General features: G+C 41.4%; 3 protein-coding genes and 2 non-coding genes across 5 annotated transcripts; 4 read left to right on the top strand and 1 right to left on the bottom strand.

The window, feature by feature from the left end:
- The first annotated feature begins 1,537 nt into the window (after window positions 1-1,537).
- On the top strand, window positions 1,538-2,723 carry c1h19orf53 (chromosome 1 C19orf53 homolog). Its single transcript, XM_028408227.1, has 3 exons — window positions 1,538-1,696; window positions 2,033-2,088; window positions 2,225-2,723. The coding sequence occupies exons 1-3, from the start codon at window positions 1,561-1,563 to the stop codon at window positions 2,369-2,371; spliced, it is 339 nt and encodes a 112-aa protein (XP_028264028.1). The 5' UTR covers window positions 1,538-1,560; the 3' UTR covers window positions 2,372-2,723.
- Window positions 2,724-3,013: 290 nt separating this feature from the next.
- trnae-cuc (transfer RNA glutamic acid (anticodon CUC)) lies at window positions 3,014-3,085 on the top strand. The gene has a single exon. It is a non-coding gene; the product is annotated as a tRNA-Glu (tRNA).
- A 1,272-nt stretch (window positions 3,086-4,357) lies between these two features.
- On the top strand, window positions 4,358-4,429 carry trnae-cuc (transfer RNA glutamic acid (anticodon CUC)). Its single transcript has one exon. It is a non-coding gene; the product is annotated as a tRNA-Glu (tRNA).
- Window positions 4,430-5,035: 606 nt separating this feature from the next.
- Window positions 5,036-6,032, bottom strand: LOC114437681 (regulator of G-protein signaling 5). Its single transcript, XM_028408521.1, has 5 exons — window positions 5,915-6,032; window positions 5,790-5,846; window positions 5,650-5,702; window positions 5,408-5,571; window positions 5,036-5,335 (listed from the first exon to the last, which is right to left on the bottom strand). Exons 1-5 carry the CDS (start codon window positions 5,956-5,958, stop codon window positions 5,168-5,170), a joined length of 486 nt encoding a protein of 161 aa, XP_028264322.1. The 5' UTR covers window positions 5,959-6,032; the 3' UTR covers window positions 5,036-5,167.
- A 1,251-nt stretch (window positions 6,033-7,283) lies between these two features.
- On the top strand, window positions 7,284-14,525 carry slc25a23a (solute carrier family 25 member 23a). Its single transcript, XM_028402034.1, has 13 exons — window positions 7,284-7,386; window positions 7,555-7,850; window positions 8,554-8,772; window positions 10,641-10,764; window positions 10,838-10,925; window positions 11,142-11,253; window positions 11,350-11,508; window positions 11,590-11,742; window positions 12,863-12,976; window positions 13,107-13,274; window positions 13,357-13,504; window positions 13,612-13,794; window positions 14,103-14,525. Exons 3-13 carry the CDS (start codon window positions 8,575-8,577, stop codon window positions 14,111-14,113), a joined length of 1,458 nt encoding a protein of 485 aa, XP_028257835.1. The 5' UTR covers window positions 7,284-7,386; window positions 7,555-7,850; window positions 8,554-8,574; the 3' UTR covers window positions 14,114-14,525.
- The last annotated feature ends 479 nt before the right edge of the window (window positions 14,526-15,004 follow it).

Genomic DNA, 15,004 nt, shown 5'->3' on the forward strand with positions numbered 1-15,004 from the left:
CTCTGAATTCTGGCTTTTTTTAACTTTGAACTCTGACTTTAAATTCAAAATATTTCCTTCTCACCTTGAATTCAAAATAATTGTTTCTTTAGCGTAGTATTATTAATCCCCTTTTTCAAAGATCCATGGTCTAATCACATTAATATCAACCTTTGCCACCTTACTCGCATCCCTAAATGGAGTTGGTTCATTTTAAAATAGCTGATAAATACACAACCTGACTTTTCTACTCCACAGTTATGTCCAGAGAAAACACACTAAAAGCTTTTTGTTGTTGATAACTACAGTATCCATCTTTAAAATTCCTGTAAAGAAAGCTCACTTCTTCACTCTCCTCATCAATCACGTCTCACCCGTCAAGCATCCACCCACACAGATGCTGGTAGGTCACACACGAGCGTTAAAGACACTTATTAGTATTTGAAATTTCTTTATTCTTTCATTTTGTGAAGTTAAAGATGTCACTTTTTTTTCCGGGGAAATTTTAGACAATGTTCCAGACATATGTAGCAACAGTGTGGCCGTTAGACCCGCCACATACCATTTCTTTTTTTTAACTTTTGTTTGTCTTTACATCCTGATTATAACTGTTTGGCTGTGGTTTGTTGTTTTATTTCATGACATTGTGATTCCTAGTGACTAGGCCATTAGTACACCACACTGGGGAGGCCTCCTCAACCATACACACTACCTCTCCGTCTGCCTGCACGGACTTGAGCACTGAAATGCATGAACACGAGCACTAAAGCGTGGCAGGCTGCAGCAGAGCAGATTAACAGATGAACAAGAAATCTGGACTAAAATTCTCCTCATCTCACTAATGTTTGTATCTTGAACCCAAATATTTTTGTGCCGGTGTTTTAATTTTGCCAAAGCGTCCTCGATTCAGGCTGGTGTGTTGCGACTGAGTTATGTTTTTACAGCTTAAATAATCTCATACTGTATTTGAAAAGTGACTCCACCGACTGATAATCTGGTGCCAAAATTCAACGCTGCTCACCGCACAGTGTCCACACTGATTTAATTAATCAGAGCAGAGTCTATTATAATATTAAAAGAAAATGGTGTGGCCTGCAAATACCATGGAAGGAGTGTTGTTCAGATGGCCTCTTTAAGTGCAAGTATGTTATTGTTGTTATTGATAATCACTTGATCTGGGTTTAATTTTGTAACATGTGGAAAATAGTTCAAAACTGCATTTTTTTATATATACGTATATGAATATAATGCTGTAAAGTGCAGTCATGAATTAAGAGATTTCTCTTTCACATCAATACAGTAAAAAAAATAATAAAACCACAGTGAAATAAGTTGTTTTGTCTGTCATATTCCTCCGTTTTCTAAGGAGGACTCAGTGCTAGCAAGCTAGAAGATTGAGTGTATATTATATATTAAGCATCTGTTCTCACATTCTCCAGTTATTTGGAGATTTTTTTCTTATTTTCTAATTCTAACTGTATGTACAGTGATACAAGACTGTCTCTAGTCAATAGTCCGACACTGTTTTACCGGTAGGTGGCAGTAATGGTATGGAACGAAGCCGGATGTAAACCACCTTTAATGGCGCAGAAGAAGAAACACCGTGTATACTTCCGGTTAGCAAGCATGGCTCAAGGGTCTCAGAAGTTTAAAGCTCAGCGGCCAGGAGCGTCTAAGAAACAACAACAGAACAAACAGAAATGGCCGAAGAAAGGAGGTATGACTCTAATATCTTAACTTTTATTATATATACTGCTAAATAAAGTCACGAGATCTATTTTTAATCGATCAGCAGAAACATGCGACCCTCCAGGAAACAGCTGAACACGTTGTCTCCGATTATTTACCTAAAATTTAAACACAATTCAATGTATATTCAGAGCACCAACTACTATTATACCTCTGCTACTTATATAATATATAGAAATGCCCTGTAGAGCATATGTCTTGCAGAGACTGAATAATATTTAATCGGTTAATTGGTTAAGATTTAGTTGTTTATGTTAATAAATAGCAGTGGAAATGTAACAGTCTTACTGTTTTTGTTTCAAAGGGAGGATCATTGCACCAAAGAAGGCTCAGGTGGTTCAGCAGCAGAAGCTGAAAAAGGTGAGGTCAGGTTTTGCACAGTAGATGTTCATATGTATATACTTTATTCAAGAGCATCTTGAAGTCCCACCTTAAGCTCTGAACATTTAACACATCAGCAAGTGTGACTGAATATGTCCTGTGCTGTCCTCTGAAGGGTCTGGAAATTGCTATCAGGAACAAGATTGAACAGGAAGTGACCCAGAAAGCCAGCACCTCTCTCCACAAGCCGCTGAGTGTTATTAAAGGGCCTGAGGGCAAAGGAAAGCCAGGAGCAGCCCGTCCTGGAACCAGCTCCAAATAGGACCAGAACAGACTCTGTCCAACTCTGTCTGTTCAGCATCGTCACACCCCCCCATAATCAATAAACTGTTAAGCACACTGTGTTCTGACACCTCTCCATCAGACCCAGCATTCACTTTTTCAGCAGGTTGACCTCCATGAGCTTATCTGTTGGATCGCATCACACCGGCCGGCCTTTGCACACTATGTGCATCAAGGAGCCTTGGCCACTGTCTAATCATCACAATCTGGCCCTAGATAATCAGTGATGCATCACCTGCTTGATCATAATCTTGTGCTGATTTGTGTTGATTAGTCCTATAATTCAGTGTACAGAAATGAGAATAAAATGCACCTGTAAAATGTCTTGTGGAGATAAGCGTTCATCTGCTTGTTTTATAAAATTTGAAGAATGATCAGCTTAATGTCTGTCTGCCCTTCTGTAAATGTTTTGATGCTATTCAGCCAGTTTTTGTGACCAAGAAGAATATGGCTACGGATCAGATATTTTTTTCCCATTCAGTTTTGTTTGTATAGCGACTTTACAACCAGAGGCGCTTTATAGAAATCCAGCTCAAGCACTCAAGCGCTTAACCCTGAACCAAGTGCACAAAGAGAGACCCTCCTGCTGGGGAATGACTGGGTCATTTTTGGCTCGCAGCAGTCCCTGGTGGTCTAGTGGTTAGGATTCGGCGCTCTCACCGCCGCGGCCCGGGTTCGATTCCCGGTCAGGGAAGCATTTTTCAATATTTTCATTTGTAGGATCAATTAAAGTGCATTGGTACAATATTAATAAAAGAGGTTGATAGAACAGAGGATGAACCAGCACAAGATACAAACAACATACTTTTCAGAGGAAAAACATGGCAGTCAAACCTGCACTCGTTCTACTGGGAATATATCAGAGCAGTAGGCCCTGCAGGTAACATGGAGCTTTGCCGTGAAGGCGCTTATTTTAAAGCAGAAGAAAGTTGAACATCTTCCTGGATGTTCTTTCTATTGTCTTTAGTCTTACAGGCATCGATATTTATGTTGCTCAAAGTAGCTTTGAAATATATTTCCTTATAAAGTATGTTTGAATCCAAAGATTTATATCTGGGTAACTAAGGTAATGCAGCATTACAACCTCCTTTACAGTATATAAACATACCCAAGGTGGAGTCATTTAGCTGAAGCTTGCCCCCTGGTGGTTTGTTTGTTTGTTTTAAACACAGTGTTTAAAAGTCCATTAAGGACACACAATGAGTTTTATATGAGATATTTATTTAAATCTTTTGTAAATGTCCCTAGCTTAAACAGTTCACAGACAAAGTGCAGCTGCATCTAAATTAAGATGAGGATACTCTTTCACTACATCTACAACTCTGTAACAACCTCAATACACTCCACATATACTGTTAATATTATATAAGTAGGACAGACTCATCAGCACTTAAGCAGATACACATAGCACATTTAAAAAGCCTTGATGCCCTCCATGCAGTGGTGTGAGCGCAGGAAACGTGGAAAGGAATCCTTGGCCATCAGACTGTAGATCCTCTGCTGTGCCATGCAGAATGTGTCCACACCCGGAGAGTCCATCATGCTCAGCATCTTGATTTGTGTTGATTAGTCCTATGATTCAGTGTACAGAAATGAGAATAAAATAGACCTGTAGTATGTGTTGTGGAGATAAGCGTTCATCTGCTTGTTTTATAAAATTTGAAGAATGATCAGCTTAATGTCTGTCTGCCCTTCTGTAAATGTTTTGATGATATTCAGCCAGTTTTTTGTGACCAAGAAGAATATGGCTACGGATCAGATATTTTTATTCCATTCAGTTTTGTTTGTATAGCGACTTTACAACCAGAGGCTCTTTATAGAAATCCAGCTCAAGCACTTGAAGCCAAACAGTGGTATAGGAAAAACTCCATTTGAACGATAAGAAACGCTTAACACCTAAGAACCAAGTGCACAAAGAGAGACCCTCCTGCTGGGGGATGACTGGGTCATTTTTAGGTCACAGCAGTCCCTGGTGGTCTAGTGGTTAGGATTCGGCGCTCTCACCGCCGCGGCCCGGGTTCGATTCCCGGTCAGGGAAGCATTTTTCAATATATTAATTTGTAGGATTAATTAAATTACATTGGTACAATGTTAATAAAAGAGGTTGATAGAACAGAGGATGAAGCGTCACATGAACAAACAAGCAACATACATTTCAGAGGAAAAACATGGCAGTCAAACCTGCACTCTGTTCTACTGGGAATATATCAGAGCAGTAGGCCCTGCAGGTAACATGGAGCTTTACCGTGAAGGGGCTTATTTTTAAGCAGATGAAAGTTGAACAAAACAAACAAATTAGACCGGATTTCCACTACACTGGACTAATTCCTGGATGTTCTTTCTATTGTCTTTAGTCTTACAGGCATCAATATTTATATTTATAAAGTATGTTTGAATCCAAAGATTTATATCTGGGTAACTAAGGTAATGCAGCATTACAACCTCCTTTACAGTATATAAACATACCCAAGGTGGAGTCATTTATCTGAAGCTTGCCCCCTGGTGGTTTGTTTGTTTGTTTGTTTTAAACACAGTGTTTAAAAGTCCAATAAGGACACACAATGAGTTCTTTTATGAGGTATTTATTTAAATCTTTTGTAAATGTCCCTAGCTGAAACAGTTCACAGACAAAGTGCAACTGCATCTAAATTAAGATGAGGATACTCTTTCACTACATCTACAACTCTGTAACAACCTCAATACACTCCACATATACTGTTAATATTATATAAGTAGGACAGACTCATCAGCACTTAAGCAGATACACATAGCACATTTAAAAAGCCTTGATGGCCTCCATGCAGTGGTGTGAGCGCAGGAAACGTGGGAAGGAATCCTTGGCCATCAGACTGTAGATCCTCTGCTGTGCCATGCAGAATGTGTCCACACCCGGAGAGTCCATCACGGTCAGCAGAGCCTCACGGGTCTCAGCGTCCAGGTTCACCTGAAGATGAGAGTAGACTGTCAGAAGAAGCTTTAATCTGGTATGCTTTAAGCATTGTTTACACACACACACCTCCTTTGGGGCATCAGGGTTGATGAACAGGTTGTAAATGCTGCTGGCCTTGGTCTTCTGCAGGCTGGAAGGGGAAACCCGGTAGTCCTCGCAAGCCAGCCAGAACTCGAGGTTCTCCTCACTAAACTCTGAACGCAGAAAGCCAAGAAACACCTGCAGACCACCTGACAGGGAGACAAACAAAAGACACTGAAGTGTGCAACAACTGCTCGGGTTTCTAAAGAACATATAAAGGCTCTTACCTTTGTTGTTTAAAAGAGTCTCTAGGTCCTGAGGAAGTTTTCCATCCTGAACCCTGAACAGAAAGACAGACACAGTCACCATGCAGCTCCAGCTCCTCTGATTTACTCCTCATTAGAAATACAAGTCTCAGTAGATTTACTTCTGCTTGTGGTGGTTCTCAGCCAGGTGGCTTAACTTCACCCGCATCTCTTTTGCCCTGAAACAGACACAAGACATCAGCACCTCCACAGCAATCATCAAAAATACTGTTAGCTTCATACTCACTTCTCCCGACATGAGGAGGGCAGCGAGGAGAGCCCTTTACACATTCGTGCTGTTAGAAAATGTCCAACAAAGAAATGAAATAGTTTGATCACAGCAGGGAAACGATCCTGAGTTTGCCTTCTTTTGGTCAGCTTCCCAAACTGTGTGTCCCCCCCTTATATACCTGTATGTTAACTGATGTGTCCATCAGCACATCTCAGAGCAGCAGGTGCGGCAAGAGGAGCTGAATGGAAATGAGAGGCGGTGTACGTGTTCAGAGGCCGTGTGAGGCTGTCAACAGGACAAACAGAGCAAGACAGCATGCAGCAGAACCTGTGATGCACGAGGGCCTAACCCTGAGAGTGTTATCCCAGGAGAATGAAGTGATGAGCGAGGAGCAGGTGGACAGCAGCAGAGTAACAGGTTTACTGATGATGGACAAGATGGTGGGGAAAAAAACAACAAACACCATCTGATGGATCACAGCACCAATAACCCAATGTTCTTCCTTTAACACCTTACATTGCTACCTGATGCACACACCACTGCAAATTGTGTTAAATAAGAAAAATGTCTCCTAAATATCATGTATATCCTCACATTTCGTTCAGTGCATTATGTTTGTTCTTCATCTAGTTTTCTTCAGGGAACAAATTCAGTGACCCAGCCCTGTAAAACACACTGAGCCCGCCTCCACCTTGTGTCAAAGTTTATAACTTTATTGAGAGGATGCTGTTGAACTATTCTTCTAAGTAAAGAAAGCCTCCAGAAGTAGGTCTCAATCTTCCTGTTCTGGACAAGCTATTCTTGGTCCCAGTTCCTGAAGAGTTCCTTGGACTGTTTTGGAGACAAGGAATTTGGGGCACCCCCCCCCCCCTTTCTCCCTATATAGTATAAAATTACAAATCTAACAGATAAGATAATGTGTCTCATTCTTTTAAACCTCTTGTTTCATGCTCCACCTGGAGGGATGTTTCTGATTGGTCAACATTTTCACTCAGGTCTTTTTTGAATGGTTAAATTACCCAATAAATATTTCCTATTTCCTAAAAAAATCAATTTACTCATCTGTATAGGGAATGTTATATGCACAATATATGTAAGTAATATCAACATCAGACCATTGATCACATTGTTTCCATCTTCTTCCTTTCTGTAATCAGTTATCAATAGACAGTTAATTCTGTTGTATTACAGATTTGTTAACATGTTGCTTTCACTGCTGAAGGAGTAAACTTTCTCTTTGCTCATCTTGGACCTGTGGGAACAGGACTGTGTGACATCATTTTTCCGGAAGCCAATCAGGGCCCTGAATGCAACACAAGCGTGATTTGGAAACTTGAAACCTGAGTGTATGGACGCATGTTTGTTTGGTACAAGTGGGAGACATCTTGTGTCCAAACGGTGCTACACCATTCATACATAGGCTGTGAAGTGTTTACACATCACTGATCTGTGCTTTTAAAACGAGGAATTCACTTTTGCACTCTAAGGTATAACAAAAATGTGAGCACTCACATGCATGAACAATAAATATAAATGTAATTGGACACGATTTAGGTTTTATTGCTGCGTTTTATTTCACAACAGTCCTCCGTACTTGCCAACAATCAATAATATTTATCAGTGTCACATGTAATCCTCTGCTTCATCCTCCACAGGCTCCTCTGACGCTCAGCCGCCGGCAGCTTCCCCAGCGCGGCCACGCTGCGTCTTCCTCTCGCTTCCTGCTTCCTCAAAATCTACGAGACAGCAGCGATCCACCGTGAGACCTTCTGCTTTAACTCTGCTGGATTCAGAGGGGGATAGAAAAAAAGAGGCACAGCCGCTTGTTGTGGTGTTAAACCCGGCTCCAGCTGCAGCTTCCTGCGCTCCGGACCTGCAGGTTTTCTCCTGATCCTGATCCTCTGCATGCGTCCTGCTATGGGCGGCGGGTCTGCGTGGAGATAAACACGCCGTGAGTCTCAAAATGGTCTCATGTTATTAGACCTTAGCAGTGTCTGTGCCAGTGTGAGGGTCATATTAAATGCGATCATCAGTGTGTTTGGAAGCTAATGCTCTTATGTGGTTCAGACTGTGCCAGTGATGAGGCTGCAGTTCTCTGGCGTTATGGCCAATATATCGATAATAACCAATAATTCCTCCACACGTGTGTTTGGTTATTTCTCCATTCTTTGTGGTGTTTGGGGAAAAAACTCATCAACAAATCATAAAGAAATATTTTGGCCGTGCATGCAAGCATGCACTGAATGTTTAAATCAGATTAAGTAGGTACACACAGAGCCACAGAAGCCAGCGTGGAACAGCCAGACAGATAGATTGATTGATAGATACTTTATTGATCAACAGCTGTACTAAAGTTCATTTAGAACTTGAATCTCCTGTTTTAGTGAACAAGATAAAGGAATCTCTGTGTAAAATATCCAGCAGTGTCAACATAAATTGGTGGATTCCTGGTAATCTTATGACCTTAAATCCTACATTTGACTTGCTGTAACTCCATACATTCATAACCCACTAATGTAATATGTATATATATATATATATATACAGTGTATATATATACATATATACAGTGTGTGCTTTTGTGAATCTAAGGACTGTGCTGTGCCTGGCTGTCAGGCTGGTGTGATTCATATGATGCCCCTGTGTTCCATCAGCTGACTGACTGCCATCCAGCTATGGGACCCCAGCGGACTTGGATCCCTTGGGTGCGCTGTCAGGATGGAGGAGAATCCCCCGATACGGATAAGGACAGGGAGAAGCGCTGGGCTGAGCTGTTTGACCAGCTGGACCTCAACAAAGATGGACACCTTGACATCAGTGAACTGCGGGCAGGGCTGGCAGGTCGAGGGCTTTCCAAAGGCTCCTTGGAGAGGGTAAGACAGCAGAACACACACACACACACACTGGTGTGTTTGTGAGAATAGACTCACACCAGCTGTTCAGCTGTTTGCACATAGAGGTGTAGCTTTTTTGTTGATTGTGGTTGAAGAATTGGCTAAACAAGTTTACTTCCTGTTTGAAGCTAAAAGTCTGTGTTAACTTGGAAATGCCATTCTATAGGGTGTAAATAGTGTTGTTAGCTACTCACACACGAGTGTGTCACTCCACTTCTGGCTGCAAATTGCACAACATATTTGTTGTCTGTCACCATGCTGTACTTCACTGGCTTTTCTACCCAGGTGTAAATAATCATATTTCTATTCTACCATGCATACAAACAGCATCGTTGCCTATAGACACCATGATGCTGGTCTCTGCCATGCTCTCCACCCAGGTGTACATGCTGTTCCATCCTGTGTGCAAGTAGCATCTTTTTAAAAAAAAGTGTGTTTAGATCAGATTATCTTGTTTAGTGGAGACAGAGCCGGTCATCTGACTGCACCATTATTTGAGTAATCAATAAAACACTCTTCAAACGCACAAAAACATGTTGACCAACAAGCTCACTTATGTTTGGTGACTTCTCTCTGTGAACAAGTTGTGTTCAAATACTCAGCAGTGTTGGTCTTTGTGATTGACACACAACAGAGGTGCATGTTCAGCAGAGATTTGAGCCATTGTCATTAAAATGAGCTTCGACCTATTGATCCTCTGAGTTTGCTGTGAGATGACAACTGAGTGATTCAAGCCTGGCTGTGGTGTGTTAGTGTTCTCTGACAGGGTCATTGTTTAACCTATGATTTAACCTGCCTGGAGGTGGTCTTCTCTGCTAGTGAGTTACAAAACCCACTGATCTCTTCTCATCCAGGGAAGCCCTGAGTGATGTTATCATCCCCGGTCCTTATGATCTGCAGCTTCACTGTTTGTACAACAGCAGCAGCCAAGAACACCAACGTAGCTTTGTGTTGTGAACACACACAGTCTGTCTCTCCTCCTCCTCACAGTCTGTCAGTTTGTTTTTTTTGGTAAAAAGTGTCACCAAGAGCTCATTCTGCTCTGTCTTCTTCTGTGTCTGTGTGGAACATTTCACAAACACGGTGCTGTGTGTTTGTCCTCGCATATGAATGTAAGTGTGTGTGTGTACACATGTAAAGGGCAGCCTGCTGGCTATTTTGGTAGAAGTGGGGGGACCTTGTAAGCTGAGACTGATAACCTTTTTCTGCGTCCTGCTCTGGACGCCTGGTAACTCATAGATCATTGTGATTATTACTGCTGATAAATAAGGATTTGGTTGTTACACTATAGATCTTTTATAACGCACAGTGTTTAAATCACCTAACAACATTCAAAGGAACCACACTACCACAGATGCATGATGTAGAGCAGAATGGCAGCACGATCGGTCGTAAACCTCTAAACGCAAACCTAAAACATGTAGCTGCTCGGGTTACTGCAGGTTAGCATGATTCATCCGTCAGAGGTTTATTTAATGGCTGCAAACACCAGCGGTGTATCTCACTGCTGTCTCGGTCACCTCTCCTGTTTGCACTGATAAACTAAAGTTAAGCTAATATATGTTGTTGCAGAAAGTGATTCATAGACTACATTATAATCAGAATAATGTTTATTATAAAAGGTTTCACATTACTAGGAATTTGCTTTAGTTGTTTGGTGCATACAGAAAACCTAGTGTGCATTGGCTAAAATGTAATTAATTTAATTAATTTAAAATTAGTTTTGGTCCTGATATCAGATAAGAAATGCAGGCAACTTTGGATTCTGAATGACTGTAATGTTCCCTGACTAAATAAATAAACAAATAAATTTTGTTTTCTTTTGCCTTTCCTGTCTGTCCGGTCAGCTCGTGAAGGCCGGTGACACAAACCAGGATGGAGTGTTGGACTTTGAAGAATTTACTCAGTATCTTCGCACTCATGAAAAGCAGCTGAAGCTAATGTTTCGCAGGCTGGACAGCAATAACGATGGTGTGTAGCAGCCCGTTATTTCAAAATGTTTCAAAATGTTACTCCATCTCACTCACTTTGCTTGTGTTTGCAGGTGAGATAGACATAGCAGAGATTCAGAACTGTCTGAAAAACATTGGTGTGAACATCAGTGTGGAGGATGCCACCAGGATTTTGCTCAGGTTTGTTATCAGTGGTGCAAAATAACATTACTCTTTCCACACCGGAGCTCCTTGTAGCAGGACCAACCTACTGCTGACAAAGATGGGAGTCGTATCAGATTCAGATTCATCTTTACTGCTGTCCTTTTACTTTATTTATTTATTTAGATGCTGCATTTCCTAGTGAGACTGAAAATCCGAATTTTAATCAGTTTTTTTTCTTTGTCTTTCATTCAGTATGGACAAGGACGGTACGATGACCATTGACTGGAACGAGTGGCGAGACCACTTCCTGCTCAACCCTCTCACAAACATGGAGGACGTGGCTCGCTACTGGAAGCGCTCAATGGTAAGATCACACACAATGAAACATACGCACATTTGAGTTCTCCCACTCTCCTCTTTCTTGCTCTCATTTTTTCACGTTTTTTTGTGGTTTTAGTAGATGTTGGATTTAGGCGAGCAGCTGACGGTCCCAGATGATTTTTCAGAAGAGGAGAAGAAGTCCGGTTATGTGTGGCGGCAGCTGATGGCCGGAGCCATGGCTGGATCTGTGTCTCGGACTGGAACTGCCCCCTTAGACCGACTCAAAGTGTTCAGACAGGTCAGTCTGCCGGACGTCATGATGTCATGCTGTGTGTTTCATTCATGTTAGAGTGATAACTGTCCTGCTCTGTTCTTTCAGGTCCACGGATCCACTGACTTTAAAGGGAATGTGCTGAGTGGTTTTCAGTACATGTTAAAAGAAGGAGGAGTGTGGTCATTATGGAGGGGCAATGGAATTAATGTTTTAAAAATAGCACCTGAAACTGCCATCAAGTTCACAGCTTATGAACAGGTGAGGAAGAACACTAGCTTTTTTACTCTACTAACTTTCAGGCTGTTCTGATGACATTAAGATTAAGCTAGAGAAAAACAGCAGTCTCTACTGGCTGATTGGCAACAAAACAAGGTTCAATGAAGGCAGGAAAAAAGTCTATTCCTGCTAGGGATACAAGTTATCGATTAATTCATTAATCAATAGTTGAATGACCTTATCAATCGATTAACGATTAATTGATAAGCGGCAATTTTCCTGGGCCTGAATTTCCCCTTAGTTTCACTAACATTAAAAGCTAAACAAAATATTATCTTTTATTAACCTAGTGGGCTATTTACAAGAAAAACATTAGCCGGGCGTATAATCTCCTTTAATCTGAGAAAGGTGACAGTACATTTACTGCACAAATGAAAATGCAGATTATCATGTGGCAATCTCCTACTTTGATCTATTCTGATGGAATGCTACATGCGCACAGAGATCACACAGCACCTGAAAACAAATTCCATCAACATACCAGCATGGCTAGGCTGCTGATAACTTTCCAACAGACAGCACGCCGCTTGACACTGTTTTCAATGCGCGCTCTCTGTCTGCTGGTGGGAGTGTGCTCGCATATATGTGCGCTCACCTGTGTGTGTGTGTGTTGGGGCGGAATCCTCTGTGCACAGTACAGAGAGCAGCGGAGAAATGCGCGAGCATGTAGAGACAGAAACGACACGCCGAGCAGAACTGAGGCTGCCACTTGTAATGTCTTAAAAAAAATCCAAAACTAAAATACTGCCGGGGCGATTATTTGACAACTAATTTAATTTAATCGATTACATTTTTAACAACAATTAATCTAAAGTTGATTAACTGTTTACATCTCTAATTCCTGCACATGATAACCTCTGTGTTTCACAAAGTTAATGAAGGATCCTTTCCAGGACCTTATCAATCCCTGTTGAGGACTGTCCTATTGTGCAGAGAATCTTCAAATTCAAACTTTTTGTAGTCAGTGAATTTCCAAGAATACGTGTTTCCTCTCCATAGGTGTCATAGTATACCACCTCTGTTAACTGGAAAACCTTCTTAGACAACATGTCTACTTTCATTTCAAATCGTTTCTCGTTTGTGTTTTTGTGGCTTTGCATAGATCAAAAATGTGATGCGTGGAGGTGATGAAAGCAGAAATCTGAGGATTCATGAGAGGTTTGTCGCTGGCTCTTTGGCTGGTGCAACAGCTCAGACAGCCATCTATCCTATGGAGGTAATATCAGGGTAATACACAGAAATATTTACATAGCATCAAGGAAAGATCCTTTCCGACTCATAAATTTACTCTTTGTTCTCCATTATCTTGTTTCTTTTCCATCTCTCCAACTTTTTTTACCCTTCAGGTGCTGAAGACTCGCCTCACACTAAGAAAAACCGGTCAGTTCTCAGGGATTGCAGACTGTGCCAAACAGATCCTACAGAGGGAAGGAGTAACAGCCTTCTACAAAGGCTATGTACCCAACCTGTTGAGCATTGTCCCATATGCTGGCATTGACCTGGCTGTGTATGAGGTCAGAGAGATGAGAACACACAGCTCTCATGGTGCATCACTCCTCAGTGTTTACCTTCATCCCATTACCCTTCACTCCACAGACTCTGAAGTTTGCCTGGCTGAACAGGAACAGAGGTTTAGCTGACCCGGGGGTAATGGTGCTGGTCGGATGTGGTGCTGTCTCTAGTACTTGTGGACAGCTTGCAAGCTACCCATTGGCGCTGATCCGCACCCGAATGCAGGCACAAGGTCAGGTTGCCTCATATATGCAGATACATTAAAGGAAGTCCAGCTCACTGTGAAATGCCGCTGAAAGCTCTGGAGTAAGTTAAGTGTTCTCTTTTCTCTCCCATCAGCGTCTGTGAAAGGAACCCCTAAACTCTCCATGTTGGCCCTGATTCACAACATTGTGACCAAGGAGGGTGTTGCTGGACTTTATCGAGGAATTTCCCCCAACTTGCTGAAAGTCATCCCCGCTGTGAGTGTGTCCTACGTTGTCTACGAGTACACGAGGATACTCCTGGGAGTGGACATTGAGGGTAGGAGGACAGGGAAAAGCAAGGCGTAGCCAAAAAACGGTTTGGAGTGGCACAGTGGACAGTGCATGAGGAAACTGGATTTTGACTGTGAATGGTCCTGAGACTGCAGGTGTTGAACTGGCTGCTGCTGGATGTTTTTACAGTGCAATGCATGCCAGCAGTGTGAAAGCTAAACAAGTAGCATCTTGCTGCTGCAGTGGTTTGGACAGAAGAAGATGTGCATGAACATGCCTGTTGAACAGTGGAGATGCAAAGACAACTTGGAGGAAATGTTACATTCCTACAGTATTCTTTTTTTTTCCTCCCAGGCGGAATATAGAGAAGATGATCCAGATCTCTGGAGATACAGTTCAGTGTCACTAAAACTTAATGAAAAACAGGAGCGTATCCTTCCTGGAATAATCACTACCGAGCGAAGCACGCACAAAGACTGCCAAAGCCATATCAAGAAGCACAGAGGATGACCTCCTTTGCCTCATGTGTGTCATGAGTGTTCCTATGCACAAAAGTGTTTTAATCTAAACACTACATGGTTCACTGCCACGCAGTATTCTCACATGAAATAAGTAAGACATGATATTTAATGCCTGTGAGTTTCGGGTGTTTTATTATGTATGTGAAAATAAAGACATGCATTCAACTGCTTTTGTTTAACAACTTTCCACTGAGCCTGTTAACGATAAATAAAGAGCTACAGATGTTGAGCAGATGGAGTTTTCTGTAAAGACGCCAAACAATTAAAAGCACTGCACTGATACTCAACACATGACATTCTTGGGACAGTCCTGTTGTCTTAAGCAGCAGTATAACACACAAGTTAATAGTAGTCCCAGTCACTACTGTACTATTATGAAACCGTTTTACATACAGGTCAATAAGCAGTTTACAAGCAATGTTACAAGTTTTTTTTTAACAAATTAAAGCATTTATTTTAAATCAAATGACAATGCCAGCTAGCAGTTTTGTATAATTGGTAAATTAATTTGATAACAGTCTAAATTTGATGCAGACGTCCTTCTTGTAATAGCAGAATTGAGCAATTTGGCAGGGCATACTATTCAATGAAAAAAAAAAGTTTTTAGTTTTAAATTATTACATTCATATTTCCTTGGGTTTAAATAGAGCTGTTACAATTTTTTTCCTTATATACGTAATTGGTACAAAATCAGATTTTATTTCTAGGAAATTCCCCCCAACAAAATGCTGTAAA

The sequence above is a fragment of the Parambassis ranga genome, chromosome 1, assembly GCF_900634625.1.
Source record: "Parambassis ranga chromosome 1, fParRan2.1, whole genome shotgun sequence".
In the NCBI taxonomy this organism is placed as follows: Eukaryota; Metazoa; Chordata; class Actinopteri; family Ambassidae; genus Parambassis; species Parambassis ranga.